The 12,510-nt window shown below is 33.0% G+C and overlaps 1 protein-coding gene across 7 annotated transcripts; it reads right to left on the bottom strand.

Moving 5' to 3' along the window:
- Window positions 1–7,107: 7,107 nt before the first annotated feature.
- LOC105117486 (uncharacterized) lies at window positions 7,108–11,992 on the bottom strand. Of its 7 annotated transcripts, XM_011015152.1 has the most exons (8): window positions 10,937–11,992; window positions 10,299–10,374; window positions 10,011–10,219; window positions 9,788–9,883; window positions 9,621–9,715; window positions 8,579–9,222; window positions 7,512–7,852; window positions 7,108–7,388 (listed from the first exon to the last, which is right to left on the bottom strand). In XM_011015152.1, the coding sequence occupies exons 5-8, from the start codon at window positions 9,643–9,645 to the stop codon at window positions 7,280–7,282; spliced, it is 1,119 nt and encodes a 372-aa protein (XP_011013454.1). In that variant the 5' UTR covers window positions 9,646–9,715; window positions 9,788–9,883; window positions 10,011–10,219; window positions 10,299–10,374; window positions 10,937–11,992; the 3' UTR covers window positions 7,108–7,279. The 7 variants fall into 7 exon arrangements, with proteins under 7 accessions (XP_011013454.1, XP_011013453.1, XP_011013455.1 ...); XM_011015151.1 differs by having other exon boundaries at window positions 10,011–10,374; XM_011015153.1 differs by lacking the exons at window positions 10,011–10,219; window positions 10,299–10,374 and having other exon boundaries at window positions 10,937–11,001; window positions 11,437–11,992.
- Window positions 11,993–12,510: the final 518 nt, after the last annotated feature.

Raw genomic sequence — 12,510 nt, 5'->3', positions numbered from 1 at the left:
TTTGGTGTTGGCAAGTTAGTAATTAACTTGATTTTAAATTTGTCAAGCTCAATTTCTTTTGATGAAATTATGTGACCAAGTAGAATGTTGTTTGTTACCATAAAGTGATATTTTTTCCAATTTAGTATAAGATTCTTCTTTTCACACTTGCTCAAAATATTTTCTAAGTTAGTCAAACAATCATCAAATGAATCACCAAAAATAGAAAAATCATCTATAAAAATTTCAAGAAAACATTCAACAATATCACTAATCTACTGAGTATGCATCTTTGAAACGTGGTTGGTGCATTACATAATCCAAAAGGCATTCTTTATGCAAAAGTACCAAATAGACATGTGAAAGTAGTCTTCTCTGGATCTTCCAATACAGTTTTAATTTGGTTGTAACATGAATAGTCATCCAAGAAACAATAAAATTCATGACCTATAACTCTTTCTATGATTTGGTCCATGAAAAGTAAAAAAAAAATATGATATTTTCTAGTCATTGAATTAAGTTTTCTATAGTCAATGCACATACGCCAACTAGTAATAGTTCTAGTTGGAATTAACTCATTTTTCTTTTTTGTTATCATAGTGACTCCAGACTTCTTGGGTACAACTTGGGTAGGACTTACCCATTTGCTATTAGAAATAGGATAAATGATTCTGTTATCTAGAAGTTTAATGACTTCACTTTTCACCACTTCTTTCATATTAGGATTAAGCCTTTGTTGCGTTTCTCTAGAGAGTTTAACATTTTCCTCTAAATAAATTTTATGTGTGCAAATCAAAGGACTAATTCCTTTTATGTTAGCTATGGTCCATCCTAATGTATTTTTGTGATTTTCAAAGTTTGTAATAACTTACCTTCTTGATGTGCATTAAGTTTGGAAGAAATTATTACTGAAAAAGTTTCATTTTCTCCAAAAAATAAGTATTTAAGATTGAATGGTAATGACTTCAAATCAGGTTTGGGTGGTTGAACACTTGAAGGTATGGACTTAATTGATCATGGTGGCAATTCCATAATTTATGGTCTCCAATTACTTGCCTTTGATTCTTCCTAAAAATAAACCATTTGCAAATCATCATATTCATCAATCTCAGTTTCGTTGGAAGTGGTTTGAAATTGATCATGAACTAATTTTTCAGTAAAGTTTACTTCTTGTAAATCATTATCATCTCCAAATTACTTGCAAATATTAAAAATATTCATCTCTAATGTCATATTTTCAAATGATAGCTTCAATAGTCTATTCCTAAAATTAATCAATGCATTAGAAGTTACAAGAAACAGACGTCTTAAAATAAAAGAAAATGAGTTACATGCTTCAATAGGTTGTGTGTCTAAGACAATAAAATCCACAGGATAAATAAATTTATCGACTTGTACTAACACGTCTTCAATTATTCCTCTAGGCACTTTTATAGATCTATCAACAAGTAAAAGAGTTACAGAAGTTGGTTTTAACTCACCTAGATTAAGACATTAAAAAATTGAATATAGAAGTAAGTTCACACTAGCTTCAATATCATGTAAAGCTCTTTCAATTTTATGTTTTCCAATAAAGTAAAAAATTATAGGACAACTAGGGTTTTTATATTTCAAAACGTTATTATTCTGAAGAATAACACTTATTCAGCTAAAAAGGTTTCACATTCAAATATTTTCTCTTCACGGTGCACAAATCTTTTAAAAATTTTATATAAGAAGGTACCTATTTAATAACATCCAACAAAAGTATATTGATCCTTACCTAGTTTAAAGTTTTAAAGATTTTAGAGTTGTGATTGACTTTTCTTTGTTTGGTCATGGAATGAGCAAATAGAAGTGTTGGTGAGGAATCAGTCTTTTCTTTACAATGTTTGGATTTAAACTCTTCATTACCCTCATAAATTAACTCATCATCTTTCTCATAAGATTTAAGAGTGAGTTTTTCAACAACCTTACTACTGCAAAGAGTGATGAATAATTTGACTTGATCCATGTGTTAACTTCCAAAACTATTTGCATTGCATTGTATTGTCATTGGGATTTTGCTATAGTTGAGATAGAAACTTATCTTTCTCTTGAAAACTAAGAGCAGGTGTCAATTTTGCAAGAGCATCTTTTAGATCTGCCATGGTTTGAGCATTTTGAGTATTGATTGTCTCCTGGTTTTCAATGAATACATGCAATGTTTCCTCAATATTTCTTCTAGGAGGTGGAACATAAGGAGGTGTATATCAATGAGAATTTTAAAAATTATAGTGTATTTGAAATGGTGGCTGTGATGTTTGTGCATTATCGTTATCACTCTTCCAACTGAAATTTGGGTGATTTCTCCAACTAGAGTTGTATGTTTACGAGTATGAGTTATGATTGGGCCTTTGAAAATTGTTTAAAGCATGAGTTACAAGAAGGGAAAAACTTCTTTAAAAACTGTTGTTGTATTTCATCTTAAGCACGAATTGATCCTAGTCTCAAATTTTGTAACCATATTTTAACTTTATCTTTTAATGAAAAAGGAAAAAGCTTTAATTTGATTGTGTTCATGCTATAATTTAAGTTATTATAGGGGTTACAGACTTTCTCAAATTCTCTTAAATGCAAGTATGAATTTTCTAAACTTAAGTCATGAAAAGAAGGTGAAAGTTGAATAATGTCTAGCTTAAAATTAAAATGAGATGCATCAGAAGATAAAACTATACATGATGGTGTACTTGTTCTTATAAGATTCATGTAGACTCTAAGTGTTTTAACTCGATTATTCTCATTATGAAATGACCGATTATCTTATTCGGCTATATTTTTTTAAAAATGATAAGGATACCTTACAAAGTCTATCACTTAATGTACGTGACCAAACTCTCATGCACGTGTAAGAAGAGAATAAAAGGAAAAAGATAATAAAAAGAAGAAGAAAACAAAACAAAAGAAACAAAAGTTAGATACAAGAACAGTGAAAAAATAAAATAAAATAAATATTATAATTTATATAGGAATTTACCTCCCCAACAATGGCGCCAAGAACTTGATATGATTAAAGAGTTAATATCTTCTCCCAAATATAGGAGTGTTGAAGTAATAAATAAACCGGCAAAACTAGGGTTGAAATAGAGAAAGATTAATTATATAAATTATAAATAATAATAATAATAATAATGGTGGTGGTGGTGGTGGTGGTGAGTTAAAGAAGACTTTGAGATGTAAGATTAATGTGATGATTAAACAATGATAAAAACAATTGTCAAGGTTAGAGGATCTACTAATGGTATTTCAAATAAGTATAATATAAATATTATTTATTACTCAACTGGAAACCAACACAAAGGAGGTCCAATTGGATGATTTGTCATTAATAGCTTATTATAAATTATTAATATGATCATATTAATTATCTTATTTAAGTAACACCAAACTTTTAAATATTGTTAGGAATTCATGATGCTAACTTATGTTAACAATAAATCAAGGTCTTTTCATAGTATAGGTGTAGGTTATATCATACGATTGGTTGTGAAAGTGCTAAGTATTTGTTGTACCAAGTGTTATACAACATAAATTTAGATTAATCATTTAACAAGCAAGGTATTAAGAATTGATAAGATAAAAATAATAAAACATGTTAATAGCAAATTGTTTATGATATAATCATTGAAGTCTATATTGAGTTTATATTATACTTATCCTAACATCATTAGTGAAACCTTTTCACTTTGATATAATAAACTTAGCTAAATATAATAAAGAAGAGAAACATAAATAAATAAGAGGAGAATATGATTATATAAGTATAGTAAAGGAAATGAAAGGTATAAACAAGAGATTAATGAAAACAAAACTTAAACATTATAAAAATATAAAGAAAGAGAGTAAGAACATGATCTTGATCTAAAAACCAAGATGCCTAAATATATGGCAAATGCTTTCTTTTATAGGTCAAAATTCAAAACCATTAATTTGATGACTAATTGTTGAGTGGGTGACCATCTCTTGTCTTGGTGACAATCCTTATCTTCTTGTCTATCAAAAATATCATTGCTAACATCAGAATTTGAATAGATAATCTTCAAGAAAGTGCTGGGAAATTGTATCAGCTTTCCAACAAAATAAAAATGAGGTCATTTGGATTTTTAGAACTCGAGATATGCGTTAAACACTGAACAGTATCTGGGCCGTATGACAGATTTTGACTTCACTGTTGTTGCAATAATTTAAACTTGAAAACGGTCCTTTTGAATTTTGGACTCTCATGAAAGTTTTAGACATATGTCTTAATTTTATATTAATATAAACCATACCTAAATCCAAGTTCAACAGCTCCAGTTATGATCCAATAACCGAATGGTATTTTAATTTGAATTCAATTAGCATCTCTTTTTTAAGTTTAGGCCTCTATTTGTCTTCTCAATTTTAGTAGTGAGCTACAGATCTCAGATTTAGGTCCAATTTATATGGATGGAAAGGTAAGACATAGGCCTACAACTTTCATATGGAGCCCAAGATCTAAAAAGGCCATTATCAAGTCCAAATTGTAGCAACAACAAAGAAGCCCGAATCTGTCTTCCAGCCCGAGCACTGTTCGGTATTTTGGCCATATCTGGAGTTCTAGAAGTCCAAATGAGCTGAATTTTTTACACAAGAAAGCTGAGACAATTGCCTACAACTTTCATGTTTGCAACTGGCTCCAGTTTTGACGTTATCAATGACGTTTTGGGCAGACAAGAGAAGATAAGGATTGTCACCAAGTCAAAAGTTGGCCACCCACTTATCAATTAGTCATCAAATCAATAGTTCCCAATTTTGGCCTATAAAAGGAGGTATTTGCCATGCATTTAGGCATCTTGGTTTCCAGATCAAGATCATGCTTTTCCTTTCTCTCTTTGTATTTTTTGTAATGTTTATGCTTTGCTTTCATTAATATTAAGTTTATGCCTTTCATTTCCTTTCCTTTACTTAGTTAACTTTTATGTTCTTATTTTGTTTATCTATTTTGCTTTCTTTCATTATGTCTAGCTAAGTTAGTTATGTCAAGGTGAAAAGGTTACACTAATGGTGTAAGAATAAGTATAGTGTAAACTTAATATGGACTTTAATGTTTGATACTAACATGTTTTGTATTTGTTATCTTGTTCACTCTTTAATACTTTGCTTGTTAAATGATTAATCTTGATTTATGTTGTATAACACTTGGTACAACAAATGCTTGGCACTTTCATAGCCTATAATGTATGGTATAACCGACACCTGAGTTATGAAAGGAACTTGATTTGTTGTTAACATAAGTTATAATCATGAATGCTTGACGAGATTTACAAGTATTAGCATTAATCGAATAAGATAACTAATGTAATCATGTTAACAATCTATAATCTAATTGAAACCTCCTTTGTGTGTGGCATCACCTTAAGTTCGGTGACAATTACTCATGCTATTTGTGGCTGGTGCTGGTTCTTTTGCCCCCCCGCCACGCCACCCCCCCACCCCCCCTTTTTTTAGTGTGATTATCATTATTTTTTTAAATATATTTAATTAATATTTTTTATTTTTAAAGAATTATTTTTAACATATAATTTAAAAATACTAAAAAAATATTAATTTGACATAAATAAAAAAATAATTTTTTCAAAAACATTTTTAAAATAGAAAAAAAAATAAGGGTAACTTGGCTGGCTTTAAGTGACTTCAGGTCATCAATACTTAATTTTTAATTTTAATTTTGTAATAGTTAGACATACTTTTCGTTTGCTAAGACTTTCTTAATATAAACAATCTTTTAAAAGTTAATTTTAATAAGATACGAATAAGATACGTCAAACAAAAGTTTAGAAAAACAATTGCAATAAAGAAAACCAGGGGAAGGGGGACTCAGAGTATTCCCATTCATGCTCTTTAACAAGGCTCCTCAGCTATAATAGCTGACACATACGTTTATTTTTCATAGCATTTTTGCTCCTTATGTCATGTATATTTCACAAATTATTTTGAGATTATGCATGGATTTTCTAATTTTATTTTGATGAACAAGTTCCAAAGAGGTGAACTAATTAAATTATTGATCTCATTTCTTCTTCCTTTATTTATTTTTATTTTATTTCAAAATCAATCCTACCTTATTTCAAGATGATCTCCTAATTATTTCTTATGCATTATTGTCTTTTTACAAGTTTGATTTTATTATATGTTTAATAAAAATGTTTTCAATACACAAGTTATTTTTTCCTTATTTTTTTGTAAGTGGTTGAGTGCTTAATTTTCTTGTTTAAGCTATCAAGTACGAATATCACATCTCTAATTGATGGATTTTCATGTATTATCTACCTATTTATCTATGATAATTTATAGGCTATACGAGAATTATATAATAGAAAATAAATAGAGGATATTTTTATATATCTTTTTATTATTTATTTAGATTTTCTTCCTTTTCTCTTTGATGAAGTATGCTTAACTAGATTTGTCGTTAAAGATTGCTCCGATTATATACCCTTTAGAGTTGTGCCCCTTGTCTGCTTAGTTGCTTATCGCCTTGCACGATGTACGAACAATTTCCCTTTAATTTAATTTTTAGTTTGAGAAGAACAAAGACATTTGAATTTTTGTAAAAATAATAATTTTTTATCATATTCTTTTATCCGAGATTCTTGGTTGCATGTTGTTATCACTTGCACGCACATATATATATAGATCTTTAATCGGGTTTCCTTCTTGCTATCATATCCAATAAGCTTAGATAGATGAACATAGAAAGAATACGAAGTGTGTGTGTGTGTGTAACGCAGCCTGTAGAATATAGGAAAATATTTGGGATGTCCCGCGTTGCAGTGATGAAGCGTATCAGCTCTAATCATGTATTAAAGGGAAGTATGACATATATCCTAAATTATATTAATACTCCTCCGAAGGAAAATGAAAAAAAAAATCCACGCAGCTACAAAATCGTTGCCGGTCTCTTAAGCTCCGGAAGAACTAATGATGAGCAAAGAAAAGCAGAATAACAACAGCGTTACAGTGAGCTCATTCTATGGGAGAACTAAAAATGGAAGCAGGGAAACAAGCATGGCATGCATTGGCACCATTATCCGATCTGAATAAAGAGCAAATTCAATACCTTCCAAGGAAAAATCACGTTGAAGAATCTGTCAAAAGATGTGCTGACAAAACAGTTTATATCTGCTCCACAGAAAAATAATTATTTGTGTCGTGATGGTGCAAGTAATTAATGTTTACATCGTGGATTCTGTAAATCAAGGAAGCACATCATGAAATATACAGTAACAGCAAAATAACAGAACAGTGAAATTTATGTCACTCAGAATTTGCAGCAAAGAAAACGCATTCTCCAACGATGATGCCTTTGAAATTGTCCTTGGTCAGTGCTTGCCATTCTTTCAGGACTGCCAGCCCATTCTGAGGGCAATCTACACAAAAGCGAGCACAAGGATTAACAAATTAGTAGAGTGACTGAGAAAGAAAAATAAATAGGATTTACATTCGGGAAAGCATTAACATTTGAGCATCAACACAAAAAACAAAGGATTTACATGGGAAACGCAAACGAATGCGAGCTGACACTTCCACAATATATAGGACCTTCGGAGTAGGTCAGGCCTGGAGGGGGATCAACTGCAAAGAAACTCGACTCTCCTTGAACATTCTCATCACCCAAACTTCGACTTGAACTTGTTAAGGTTCCTGACATCCCATCTTCAGGCTTGGACATGCTTTCAGTTTCAACGACCAGTTCAAAATCTGCCTCTGTGTTGCTTATTGTGTCGTCCACCTCATTTCTGAAGGTGGTTGCACTCGTAGGGCAGTCATAATAAACTTCTTCAGTTGTGTATAATACAATGGAGCTTGACAGTATTGCTTCCTTACATGGAACCTATAATTTCTAAGAAATCCCATGTCAAAATTTATGAAAGGGTGCCAAGGATCTGTATCAGCTCTATGAACATGCAGGAAAAATATCAGGCTAAGCAAGTAGTGTCTACTCTAGCGGACAGCAACTAAACATGGTGTGTCACCAGCTCCAGCTATGACAAAATCCAAACTCAATAGATACAGACATTATTCTGCTTCACAATCCTGTGAATCGAAACATCATTATTGCCCAAGTTGTAAGGCAACAGTACCCACGCATGTCTTAAAGCTAGTTCTTGCCGTCCACAACAACCAGCATTGCAAGATAACACAAACCTATCCTCTCTGCCTCTCTCTCTCTCAAACACACGCACATCATCATCATCATCATCATCATTCGAAGTAAGCAAAAGTCTATGGGATACAGTACTAACTGATGTGCTATCAAAATCTAATCTAGTTGCTTTCATGCTTCAGGAAAAGCATACTCTTCTGATCTGGAATCAAACTGCTCAAAATCTAATCTAGTTGGTTTCATGCTTCAGGAAATGCTTAAGAAACTACATACAATTCTAGGAATATACTGTTCCTGGAAACCATATAGCTGAACCATCGATGAATCCATCCACATTAACCTAAAATGATCAAAAAGATATACAAATCGAGGTTTACCAAATTTTAGCCTTTTGTTCAACCTCGTGTCCATTGTTATCGAATGTTTAAAGTGTGTACAGAAGTGATCACTGACCTTTTTAACCATATGAGATCCGTGTACGTTCTTTTCTACCGAAACATATTCTTGTCCATCAAAATCTTTCATCGACATTCTGGAACCATGTTGATTAATCAAAAGATTATGGCAGTCATCATCTGCCACATATTTTGACTCATTTGAAATGGATGGAACTGAATCCTGAGTTCCAACGGTTGATGTACTGCTACTTTCTACATCAAAGTTAAGTATGGAAGAGATACTATTATGGTCTAATTGGCAATTTTCGACGGAACAGATATCCTCGCAGTGAACTTCTCCATTCATGAAAATGTCCTTCACAAAATGATAATTGCTGTCTTGAAAAAAGGCAACCATCTCTGGCATGTCAGAATCCATCACATTGCTTTTAATGTAAATCTTCCTTCTTCCTCTACTTTCTTCCAATTCACTGAGGCTGGTTGGATATTCTGTTCCATGTACAGGATTCACCCAAGCCATAATGGCATCTACTCCTGATTGGTTTCTGGCCACTGCTTCTCCCTTCTGTCTCTGTAGTTCTAAAGCAGTACCCTTATCCCCTTCTAATCCTCTTATCTCCCGAGAGTTGTCGATGAATTTGAAAGACTTGTAATGAGGCTTACTGGCCATGGCTGAACACCCACACGTGGATTCACTGGCTGGACGTGTTGTATATATTGTCAGTGCAAATGATATAAAACTAAAGAGGGAAAGAATAATTTTGTAAAACTAATAAATGCAGGGGAAGGTTACTGGAGTAACATGTTTTACTCAAAGAGGATCCGTTTTCAGTTTCTCCTCATCCTTCACCGATTACCACACTCCGATTGGCAGTATGTACACATCAGTTATACATGCAAAAGCATGTCAAATCCTAAAAAGTATTTATCAAATTCTAAGCATTTAGAAGTTATAAGATATTGTGTTGGATCTTATTTATGCTCCAGGAGTTGATATCAAGTAGTGAAATTCATACCTAAGCATTTAGAAATTATAAGATATTGTGTTGGATCTTATTTATGCTCCAGGAGTGGATATCATGTAGTGAAATTCATACCTTGTCTTTCATCAACATGCTCCATGTCTAATCCTCTTTGGAATGGAGTGTTTTTGCTGTTGCGCAATCTGCCTCCTTAAGAAGTCCAGGATAATCTAATTCTTCGATGATACATATGCAATTAGGTGAATGATACGTAATGATTTGAAGGGTAGTGGAGAACTTACTTGAAATGATGCTAGAAGAAAGAAAAATTGGTGCAGAAATGATTGAAGGACTAGTAACTAGATGCTCAGTCGACTTGTACTTGTTGCTTCTTCCACCTAAACCAGAATTAATAGATTGTCAGAGGCAGGATTCATTAAGTCGATGAGCTTCTTGCTTTCTTGAGGAGGTAGCTTTGATGGTACAAAGAATTACATATATTCTTCTCAATAGGTAGCATCTTACACGATAAATTTCAGAGATAGAGCATCTATCATCATTCCCCTTTATAAACTTTAAATACAGTCATGGTAGAAAAGGAAAATGAGGCCAAATACAAGCAAACCGAGGCCGCTGTCAAACAATACCCAATGTAAAGTAGAAAATTTCAAATAGTGCTGGTGGTATGCTTCAGCAAAAACACATTGTTCTGTGCATGCAATGCTCCCCAAAAACTAGTGCAAAATAAGTCAATATGAAAACAGATCATCATAGAAGCCAGTTCAAGTTAAAAAAGAAACAAAAAAATCTCACAGGGCATTAGATCTGTCTCCAAAGTAATTAGTCAGTTACATCTCTCTATAAAGAGTCATTTCTTTCAATGCCTCCACTGCATTGAACAAAATTAAGAAATTGAGTTTTCATAACATTGTCACTGCGACCACTCTAATCTGTAACCAAAGAAGCAAGAAGCAAATATATACCAAAAAGAAGAAAAGGGAACAATTTGGGTCCTTACTGATGTATGCAGAAGGACATTACTCAGATAAAGAAAGAAATAAAATGAGAACTCACGTTGATTGAGGCATGAAGCATGATTGCTCGTATTATGCCAAGAGTTAAGGCTTTGATGCCGAAGAAATTAAGTAACATTCACCTAATTGACTTGCATTATAGAAAAAGATTGTTTTTTAATGTGATTTATACAGGAAGGGAAATGACATTCCGGCCATTGTTATTCAAAAACGGTAGAACAAAGGCAGCCATATATTGAAGGAAGGAAGATTCCTTCAAAAAGCAGGAGGATTATACTGCAATTTGAAGTCTTGAACACAGAATGCATGAAAAGGTGAAACGGCAGTCTTTGTTCTCCTTTATCATATGGAAAATTCGACAATACGCAACAGGAAAACCAATAATAAAAAATTAACGATTGATCAGGGAGGACTTACAGGCTAAAAGTTCAACGTCTTTCCGTATCCTCTCTCTGGCAAGCTAGCCTTGAGAAATGCAAGCCCTTGCAACCGAAGATAACAACAAACCAATATGAATCAGCAGCAGGCAAACTCATTATTAGAAATAAACGTTATCCTGCCTCTGAAGCCAAAAGAGAGAAAGGAAATAATTAAATGCCCCCAAAAGCTTCAGAGAAGAGAAGCATCAAGTCATGGAGGGTAAGTATTGGGATAAAAAAAAATAGCTTTCTTTGGCACAACAATGAAGGAATGCAATAAGCATGACAGCCCATCACAAGATATTTGTGATTTAATATACCACAAGAGGTTTTTCAAGATTTTTTAACTCTCAAGAACTCATGAATTCAGCATGAAACTAGCCAATCACAATCTTCCTGGACCAAGACACCCATGTTAATTTTATCTTATAAGAACATCGATGCGCTGATCTGTGTCTATAATTCCTGAACCTGTCGTGTTTAAACTGAGGTTTGCTCCTTTGACTGCCAGAAAAAGATATTATGATTGTCCTGTTCTAGTTGTTTTTTTTTTTTTTTTCCATGTGTGCGCGAGCTACTGCATCGCAAATGTCACCCTCTATCGGCTCTGGAAACAGACAATGAAAAGACACTTGTATATAATATAATGGCCTGCCTTGGATAAATTTGGAAGGGTGGACCTAACTTTCCTGTCATTAAAAGAATAATAAAAATTGATTCAAGCACACCACCTAACCTGAGAGGGAATGTTTTTCTTTTTTCGTGATACTCCTTGCTGGAGCAAGCAACTTTAGGTATTTTTGTTTTTTACAGGTGTTCTTGTTGGAAAATAGAAGAGCTCGAGGCTCGAACACGCCTGTTAGTTTAAAGGGGACTTAATCAGATTCCGGAATTGGAAGAAGAGAGCGCGTAGTGTTGTGGCTGCTTCAATAATATATTCTCATCAGCAGAACGAGTAGAAGAAAGTGCTGCCATGAACTAACAGAGAAGCAAAATAAAAAAATAGAAGAAGCACAGTGACAGGGTGAGCAAATTAATAATATATATATATATATATATATATAGCTGAGCACCAGCACACCAGTTACCTTCTCCTTGCCCCCAAGATCAAATTAATATATATATATATTTATATCCCATGGACCCTTCTGCCACATTAAATTCAAGAAGCGGTTAGACCGAAGGTCGTTGTGTTAAATGAGCAGTTGAGCTGATAGATAGCAGCACTTGTCACATCAGCATATTACACTCTTCTTAAATTCTAAATAAATAATCATAAAACCGTTACTTGACCACCCAACAGATATTACCTTTTCCATTTAATAATTCAATAGTGAGTTATCATTGGGTGACGAGAAATTCTCTCACACGAAAGCAAAAATGAATCGTTTTTTCAAAACTCTCATCACCTGGCCACCCCTCTCGACATATGGCAGCTTAATTGCATCGAACTTCTTGCTTGTATCCATGGCTTGAGACAGGTTAAGTCCTGCAAACTTAATCGGTCAAAACAATATAATGTTGGAAAAATGTCTGAGGTATAAGAAGGAAAAACACAAACTTGACCAAGGA

Source organism: Populus euphratica, unplaced genomic scaffold, assembly GCF_000495115.2.
Source record: "Populus euphratica unplaced genomic scaffold, PopEup_1.0 scaffold1376.1, whole genome shotgun sequence".
NCBI classification, from domain to species: domain Eukaryota; kingdom Viridiplantae; phylum Streptophyta; class Magnoliopsida; order Malpighiales; family Salicaceae; genus Populus; species Populus euphratica.
Note: the sequence above shows the minus strand (reverse complement) of the source record. Positions and strands in the feature narration are given on the sequence as shown.

What these genes read in the sequence shown, in the direction of transcription:
- LOC105117486 (XM_011015151.1), bottom strand. Translation starts at nt 9,645, where the DNA reads ATGGAGCATGTTGATGAAAGACAAG. An exon ending in GATCTCATATGGTTAAAAAG is followed by an intron (nt 7,853 to 8,578) that starts GTCAGTGATCAC and finishes TAGAAATTATAG; the next exon opens with GTTCCATGTAAGGAAGCAAT. An exon ending in CATTCGTTTGCGTTTCCCAT is followed by an intron (nt 7,389 to 7,511) that starts GTAAATCCTTTG and finishes GCTTTTGTGTAG; the next exon opens with ATTGCCCTCAGAATGGGCTG.